We start from the raw sequence: 9,151 nt of genomic DNA on the forward strand, positions 1-9,151 counted from the left end.
CTAAGTATATGTTTCACAATTTATTCACTTAAAAAAATAGAAAAATATATTTGATAACAAAAAAACTATTTTTTATTTTTTATTCTAAAAAATAGGAAGTATAAGAATTTGTTTGACCTTGTGATTTAAAAATAGCTTTCTATTTTTTAAAAACAAAAAAAAATTATTTTTAAAATTTTCTATTTGACCATTGTTCTCTGAAAATATTTTTTTAAAACAAAGTGAAATAAAGAATAATTTTTAGAAAACAAGTAAAAGTTATTTTCATCGATTTTTAAAAAACAAAAGGAAAATATGGACTCATTTGATCATATTTTTTAAAACTTATTTTTAAAAATAAATTTTAGAAAAACATGATCAAACAACTCCTAATATTTTCAGAAAACATAATTTAATTATTTTTGGATTGTTTTTCACTTGTTTTTTAAGAGTTATTTTAAAAAATAATTATATATATAAAATGATTAAAATAAAGTACTTAGATATAAAAATTATTTGTAAATATATTTAAAAATATTAAAATAAGTTTAAAACATTTCCTATTTTTAAATATATTTTTATTTTATAAAATATTAAAGATTAACTTTTAAAAAACTTTTTTTTAAAACTGTTTTCCAAAACTGCAAACCGGGCCTACATAACTTTTAACGATTTTTTTAATTTGGTTTTTTCCCCATGGGTCACAAATGGAAAGATTTTCCTAATGTGGGGTCACAATCAGAAATCACAAACAATTACAGACATAAAAAGGAATAAGACGAAAATATAGGGGTCAAGATTATATATGGAAACCACCGGAATCATAAATTCAAGTCCATTTTTTATGGATTATGAAAAAAAAGATGCCGAAAATCCAAATTTGTCGTCTTCCACCTGGCAAAAATGAATTATATACACAAAATTTGTGAAAATCCTCAGACACATGCCGTCTCTCTGTGTCTGAAACTCCACACACCACCAATTCCACCTCCACACTCTTCTGGTCCTCCAAGCTTCCAAAACTGCTTCAGGTAAATGATTTCGTAAACGCTTTCGGTTTCGGAAATCTGGTTTTTTTGGATGTTTTTAGTGGTAGGTTTGGGAGTGATCGAAGCCTAATTAGACTGTGTGATAATATTGTTGTTAATTTTTTTTTTCCTTTTTTTGTTGGATTTTATTTATTTATTTTTGTTGTTAGTTCAATTGATCTCATGTGGGAAAAAGGAAATTGTTGTTTGATTGGTGGGAAAGGGAAAAGGAAAAGGAAAAGGAAAAGGAAAAGGAAAAGAAGTTGGAGGTTTAATACATATTTTTGTTATTGACGGAACTAAGCCGAGTGCGATGCTTACTAGAATTGCTGAGAAAAAGAAATTTATTTTTTTTCTTTTGTTTTTTTTTTTCTTCTCTGGTTTCTGATCAACCAAACGGACTATCAGTCTACTGAGAAAGCGAAATTCCTTTTTTTTGGTTGCCTTTTCTTCCTCGGGTTCCTGAGCATCCATACGGACCATTAGTGTTTTCACAGTTCAGAGTTGTTTCTGTATTTTGGCTCGATCAATTTAGTGGTACGGATTGAATTGAATTTTGTGTGTTGTGTTCTGGGTCTTCTAAGGTGAGGGCAAACAGGGGAAATGGCGACTGGATCTGTTCCGACCTCGTTTTCAGGCTTGAGGAGAATGGATTGCAACTTAGGGTCTTCGAAGAGTGTGGATTTTGTAAGAGTTTCTGATATGCAGAGGATTACGTATGGAAGAAGGAAGGTGTCGGTGATAAGGAATTCAAACCCCAGTTCAGACATCGCAGAACTTCAAGCTTCATCTGAAGGGAGCCCTCTGTTAGGTATAATTTCTATGATTTATTATTTGCTATTCAGTCTTTGCTTAGTATATTAATTGTGGAGTCTTGATGTTTGAAATTCTCATAAATTAAGGTTTATATATTTCATTTCAACATCTTTCTCTGCATTTTCTTTGAGCAATCAGCATAGAAACAAGGTAGAAAGTATTAGCTACTATGTGTATATGATTTCTGCCTTGTTAGGCTGTTGTGTATCTGATGACCAATTGTTTGAATGTAGTTCCCAGGCAAAAGTATTGTGAGTCCATTCACAAAACTGTGAGGAGGAAAACATGCACTGTGATGGTTGGGAATGTGGCTCTTGGAAGTGAGCATCCTATAAGAATTCAAACGATGACTACTACTGACACAAAGGATGTTGCTGCAACAGTTGAACAGGTTTTTTTATTTAGCTTTTTCCTACTATTCTACTAACATTTCTTCATTTCAAAGAATTGCATAAATGACTGACCTTCAGTATAACCTTGGAAAAACGTGATGGTTTTAGTTAAATCTAAATCACAGAATGGCTGTCCATAAAGCACTGATTTATGGTTGTAGAACACTGCCAAAGCCTTTAATAGCATTGAGTGATCTTTGCAAACTAATTTAACCATCGCAAACTATAAAAACCAAGTATAAATCAAATTGGTGGAAATAATGGAAGAGCATTGATGATCTTTTTATGCTTTGTCATGATTTGGCAATGTCCAGACAGTTATCAGATTAACTGCTGTTTTGGTAGGTCATGAAAATAGCAGACAAGGGAGCAGATATTGTTAGGATCACAGTTCAAGGGAAGAGAGAAGCTGATGCATGCTTTGAAATTAAGAACTCCCTTGTTCAGAAAAAGTAGGTCTTTTTTATTCAACTGTATTCAATATTATATTCTATATATTTGGCCCAAAATCATAAATAATCCCTGCTTTGGGAAAAATGGTTTTAATTGGTTTTTTTTTTCAAAAGGTTTTTTGATGCAAGATGGGTATAAAAAAAATGGAGTGTATTTTTATCTAAAAGTGTCATCTTCCATGTTTTAAAAATTTTGTTTTGATAGGACATGTTTTTAAAAAATGAGGGTTATATTTTTCCTATTTAAGGATTATTTTATCCCTTTTAATCAAGTGTCTCTATTTTATATGGGGAAATCTAATGTCATCAGTTTACTGTTTATACAGTTATAATATACCTCTGGTGGCAGATATTCACTTTGCTCCTTCTGTTGCATTGCGAGTTGCTGAATGCTTTGACAAGATCCGTGTCAACCCAGGAAACTTTGGTACATAGTCCAAAATTAATTACTTTATTTTTTCTTTAGAGATATGTGTGGACATGCCATATTCAATGAAGTGGTTTCTTGCAGCTGATAGACGAGCACAGTTTGAGAAGCTAGAGTTCACAGATGAGGACTATCAAAAAGAACTTGAGCATATTGAGCAGGTCAAACCACTTATTAAACAGTTTTTTATTACCCTTATTAATCTTATTTCGAACCTGCAATTCTCTAAACAGAATTTCCTACCAAATAAACTTCCATTTCACTTTGTTAGTTCCTAGATCTACCATAGAAATATGAATTGTTTTTTTCCCTTCAAATGGAAAGTATTAGAGTAAATATATTAGAGATAGAAGGAATTAGGCAATCTACAGTACATTGCTGTTTTCAAGTTCAGTTAATATCAAAGTTCTATATCTATAGCTGTCTCAACAATCCTTTTTATGATTTGCAACATACATTATGGCAAAAACGTCTGAATGTTGCCCTGATCTGTCTTTGATGGTAAGTGAGCAACACTTGCTCTGAGTCTTCCATAATTGCTGTATCACTACGGAGTTTTAACAAAAGGAATTATTCATGTCACTAGGCCTGATGGACACCCATGTTAAAGTAACGTTAGAATCCACATCAAGGACTTGCTATAGGGGCCATGTTCTCTTCCACCATTGTTCTTTTCATATATCTGTTATCACTTTTGCAGAAAGTTTAGTTTATCCAAACAGAGGCTTAATGCCAAAAGGCATGGGGCCAATTGCCAAACATTAAATAAGTATCTGGCATGTAACTCTATCAATGTATTATCCTCATGAAAATTGAATCCTTCTGCTTTCAACTGCACCAGGTTTTTACTCCGTTGGTTGAGAAATGTAAGAAATATGGAAGGGCAATGCGTATTGGGACCAATCATGGAAGTCTTTCGGATCGTATAATGAGCTACTATGGGGATTCACCTAGGGGAATGGTGAAAAGTCATTCTATTTCATGTTACAAAGACTTTTAAGTTTGTTTCATTCTACATTCTTCGAAATTCAGTGGCATGATACTCATGCATGAAGTAAACAGGTTGAATCTGCATTTGAATTTGCAAGGATTTGCCGGAAGTTGGATTACCACAACTTTGTTTTCTCAATGAAAGCAAGCAACCCAATCATTATGGTCCAGGCATACCGGCTGCTTGTAGCTGAAATGTATGTTCAAGGGTGGGATTATCCATTACATTTAGGAGTTACTGAAGCTGGTGAAGGTGAAGATGGACGGATGAAGTCTGCAATTGGTATTGGAACCCTACTTCAGGTACCTTTTTTTTTTAATTATTAACAGTATATTTGTCCCAAGTTCACAAAAAATTATTGCTTCAAATAACGGTCTTCTGATGAATCCCACAACCAGCAAGTTGCTTTTTTGCTATTTTGGATTACAAGTTGTGTGTTCTTCAGACCTCCTTAGGTTGTAGCTGCTTTGGAAGGGAAGACATGTGATCACAGTTTATTGTGAATTCCACACTGTATCTTGGGTTGACATGTGGAACTGTATTTATTTGAATGCTATCCTGCCAACTTCTTCTCCATATTTGTTTCTTTGTATTTAATGACATGTGAAGAAATATCACATACAGTGGCTTTGCAGTGATCATAATGGAACTCAGAAACTATATTTGAATGCAGGATGGTTTGGGTGATACAATCAGGGTCTCTCTTACAGAACCACCAGAAGAAGAGATAGATCCCTGCAGAAGGCTGGCCAACCTTGGTATGAAGGCATCTGATATTCAGCAAGGAGTGGTACAATTCTACAACCCTTTATATGATAATGTGCTTATGCACTTAAAATTCTAACCTTGTGGAGTTCTCTGCCAGGCTCCATTTGAAGAAAAGCACAGGCATTATTTTGATTTCCAACGCAGAACTGGTCAATTGCCAGTGCAAAAGGAGGTTCGATTTGTTCTATGGAAAAATTGGAGTTATATTCTGCCTTATTATTGCTCTATAAATGCTTCTGAAACTGAGACCTGTCACTTCATTTAAATACAGGGTGAAGAGGTGGATTATAGGGGTGTCCTTCACCGTGATGGCTCTGTTCTCATGTCAGTCTCTCTGGATCAGTTGAAGGTAACATTTGCCATTAAATTTTCCCATTCAATTTGCCTATTTTTATTGTATATTCTGTCACGTTTCTTGTTCTGTATCTCAACATTGTTGAATACATTCAAAATCAAAATCTCCGTTGAAAGATATCATGGAGAATCTTTGTTCAGTCATTAATAGCAAAGAGAGATGTCTGCTGCACAAAGAAACATGTATATTTGGTGAAATTGTTAGGCTTTGAGCCTGGAGCTCAGTTATGTTATGCTTATACCACAAAACTGTGGTGTTCAATAAAGAAGAATTTTTACATATTTAGCTTATCCTTTTTCATTTTTGCCTCCCACTATGTCATAATGTAATAATTCTTAAGAGTTTTCACCTATTGAAATGATGAGTTACAGTCATGATGCAAAATTATTTATATGTATAATACTCTGATTGTATTATGATTTTGTTAACCTTCTTTATGGTTTTTTGGCAAGCAGTTTTATCTTAGCCTGATTTCATACTCATTTTTATTCATCAAAATTGGTTCTAACTACTACCTTAATTTTTTTTAATTGCCTCCTGAGATTCTTTCTTTTGTTTTTTTGCCAGACACCTGAACTCTTCTATAAATCACTAGCAGCAAAGCTTGTCATTGGCATGCCATTTAAGGTTTATTTCTGCTCCATTTTATTGCATGACAAGATTGTAATGCATTTAATTTATGAGGAATTGGGATGATAATTTTGTTGATAAAATTTTGGCTTTGATTTAGGATCTGGCAACAGTGGACTCAATTTTATTGAGAGAGCTTCCCCCTGTAGACGACAATGATGCTGTAAGGGCCCTATTTCCCTTTGCTTCAGTAGAGAGAGGCTAAGAATTCCTGATCTAGTTTATTTTTATCATCAGTTATGCCTCGTTTTATCTTACAACTATTTTACTGTAATGTTGTACAAGCTCAAGTAATATATGGCTTGATCTGTTTTTACCTTTTGTATTGTTATCAGCGGCTAACTCTCAAAAGGCTGGTAGATGTAAGTATGGGGGTTATAACTCCTCTGTCAGAGCAGTTGACAAAACCCTTGCCCAATGCCATGGCTCTGGTGAACCTGAAGGAATTATCAACTGGTGCTTACAAGCTTCTGCCAGAAGGTACCATTTCTATTGCAATTTTTTGAGCAGTTGACTCCTGAATTAGTCACACTCCAGTCATGCAGCTTAATGTTATTGCTCATACATATTATTCAATTCGCTTTATCAGGCACACGCTTGGTTGTGTCTGTACGTGGTGATGAGCCCTATGAAGATCTAGAAATCCTCAAAGAAGTTGATGCTACAATGATTCTTCATGACCTGCCATTAACTGAAGAAAAAATCAGCAGAGTACATTCAGCAAGGAGGTAGTAATGTCACTGGCTGTTCAAACTTATCAATCATTCTTTAGTTAAAGCCATTCAGCAAAGCCTGGGCATGCATGTCCCCTGGAAAAGGAATCTATTGATTTTCTCCCAATTGGCTAGACCATGGGTGCAGTGATTCTTACCACTGTGCCTTGATGCTAATCAGTAAAACGTGGACAGCAATATACCTTATCTTATTTTACATGCATCTTGAATCTTGTTTCCCCAGATTAACTCCTGCCTGCATTTGACTGAAATAAGTGAATGGAACATAGTATCTCATAGGGAGTAAAGGAGGCAACCCTATTAAAAAAAATAAAAAAATAAAAGTAATAGTATCAAATGTCTTTCTTCCTCTTCAGATCCTTTTTAACTAAATTTATTGCTAAATTTAGTGCCTTTATATACCATCTCCTCTGGTATTGATAATTTGGATATTTCTCTGGCTGCAGACTATTTGAGTATCTGTCTGACAATGCTCTGAACTTCCCTGTAATTCACCACATACAGTTTCCTAAAGGGATTCACAGGTAATTAAAGAATTCATACTAGTTGTTTACCAAAATGCAGCATGCATGGTATGAGCATTTTTTGCTCAAAACTATTATTGTTTGCAGGGATGACTTGGTTATCGGTGCTGGTGCCAATGCGGGAGCTCTTTTGGTAGATGGTCTTGGGGATGGTCTTCTATTAGAAGCCCCAGAGCAGGACTTCGATTTTCTTAGGAATACTTCTTTCAATCTGCTACAAGGTTGCAGAATGAGGAATACAAAGACGGTAAAAAGATTTTCTTCAGACAAAAAAGGACTAGAATAGATATCTGGTTTAGTGATATTGATAATATTTCTGTTTATACCATTTTTATTACAGGAATATGTCTCATGCCCATCATGTGGTCGAACTTTGTTTGATCTGCAAGAAATAAGTGCACAGATACGAGAGAAAACATCTCACTTGCCTGGTGTTTCTGTAATTTCCTAATCCTCTTTTACATGACAATCAGATGACATTATAAAGGCCACTTTTTTAATCTTGGATAAAACAAAATCAATGTTTCCATTTTCTTTTTCAATGTTCCATGGCAGATTGCTATCATGGGTTGCATTGTAAATGGACCCGGGGAGATGGCTGATGCAGATTTTGGGTATGTTGGTGGCGCTCCAGGGAAGATTGACCTTTATGTCGGGAAGGTACCGTAATATTTTTCTACTTTGACATAGAATGTGGTTTAAATTGGAATATTCTTTAAGAATCTCTACAGCCTATGGAAACTGAAATAAGTTGCATGTTGGTCTTACTTTTATGGAGTACGAGAAAATGGCAGCATGTGTATGTAGTGTGTTCCCCATTAATTGACTTGACAAAATCTGTTCTAAAATTTTTTTGTAATGTAGAAAAGCTATAGGCAAAGAATTTCTTAGACAAGATGAACCAGCTTCATTTCAGGAATAACAATTGAAGATCGGAGTGTGGAAACTAGCATTTTTGTGAACAAAATTAGCATGTCTGAGTCGAAAATTCAACATGCTGTCCATTTCACAAGCCAAGATATCTATAATTGCATTTTACAGGGCAGTTAAAAGATCTAGTTAATTATCCACTCTTGGTCTTGTACACCAGGAGTCCAGGATGAAACCTTTGTGGATGGGTTAGTTATACACAAATGCAAAACTAAAAACATGTAAGCATAACAAATAAGAATGAATAATGCGCCCGCACACACACTATTCACTTCATAGAGACTAAGAATGAATAAGAAGTCAGGCAAACCAACACTAGTATCAGTAGGCTTGCTGGTTTCATATATGGTTTATTGGCAAGCACCTTATTTCTTATTTATGGCCATTATGATGTTTACCTATCTTCAGCAATTAGACTTAATGGTGAATTGGATTGTATTTCAGACGGTTGTAAAGCGAGGAATTGCTATGGAGCATGCAACTGATGCCTTGATCCAGCTTATAAAAGATCATGGCCGCTGGGTGGACCCTCCCGCAGAAGAGTAAACCTTGGCAGATTTAGTTGGTTGATGGAATAAAGAGTCAGCTAAAGAGAAATCCTTGAGTCTCCTCACAGTATATCGGGTTCTCAAAGCTGAAATCAATATAGTAAATGCCCGTACAAATATGAAAAAATCTTCCATCAGAGTAAATTATGTTCTTCAATCAGTGTTCTCATTGACAAAACAAATTGCAAAATTTCATACAAGGTTATAAAAATTCTATCAACCAGAATGCATACATTTGGAAGAAATACTCTCGCTTCAATGTTTTTAGTAAGGAATCCCTTCCTCCATTCTGAGTTATTGTTCAAGGCAACTTGTCTTGGGCGGCATATTCCCTGCAATTCTAACTAATGGTCACAGAAAAAGAGAAGCTCACGCTGGGTTTGCTGTGTGGGTTCTATTGGACACTGTTAAATCTCATCTTTTGCAAATTAAAAATAATACTCCAGGGAAATGATAAGGGAGGTGTAGACATAAAAAAATTGGTGGATTAAATTATCACTAAATTGGTATTCAAAATGAATAAATTAATATATATATATTATCCAACTATAAAAATAATAATAATAATAATAATAAT

The 9,151-nt window shown here is 34.5% G+C and overlaps 1 protein-coding gene across 1 annotated transcript; it reads left to right on the top strand.

Moving 5' to 3' along the window:
• Positions 1-905: 905 nt before the first annotated feature.
• Positions 906-8,819, top strand: LOC117916393 (4-hydroxy-3-methylbut-2-en-1-yl diphosphate synthase (ferredoxin), chloroplastic). The gene is made up of 20 exons (XM_034832362.1): positions 906-1,010; positions 1,592-1,818; positions 2,057-2,214; positions 2,561-2,667; positions 2,994-3,094; positions 3,179-3,255; positions 3,936-4,055; positions 4,157-4,387; positions 4,759-4,875; positions 4,951-5,025; positions 5,125-5,202; positions 5,776-5,835; positions 5,939-6,001; positions 6,174-6,318; positions 6,428-6,566; positions 7,019-7,096; positions 7,184-7,343; positions 7,437-7,535; positions 7,652-7,756; positions 8,471-8,819. Exons 2-20 carry the CDS (start codon positions 1,611-1,613, stop codon positions 8,570-8,572), a joined length of 2,223 nt encoding a protein of 740 aa, XP_034688253.1. The 5' UTR covers positions 906-1,010; positions 1,592-1,610; the 3' UTR covers positions 8,573-8,819.
• Positions 8,820-9,151: the final 332 nt, after the last annotated feature.

The sequence above is a fragment of the Vitis riparia genome, chromosome 6 (assembly GCF_004353265.1).
Source record: "Vitis riparia cultivar Riparia Gloire de Montpellier isolate 1030 chromosome 6, EGFV_Vit.rip_1.0, whole genome shotgun sequence".
NCBI classification, from domain to species: domain Eukaryota; kingdom Viridiplantae; phylum Streptophyta; class Magnoliopsida; order Vitales; family Vitaceae; genus Vitis; species Vitis riparia.

Bases quoted from the DNA above. Each gene is read 5' to 3' on its own strand.
- LOC117916393 (XM_034832362.1), top strand. From the start codon at position 1,611: ATGGCGACTGGATCTGTTCCGACCTCGTTTTCAGGCTTGAGGAGAATG. The intron at 1,819-2,056 runs GTATAATTTCTA...GTTTGAATGTAG, and splicing joins TGAAGGGAGCCCTCTGTTAG to TTCCCAGGCAAAAGTATTGT. The intron at 5,836-5,938 runs GTTTATTTCTGC...GCTTTGATTTAG, and splicing joins TCATTGGCATGCCATTTAAG to GATCTGGCAACAGTGGACTC.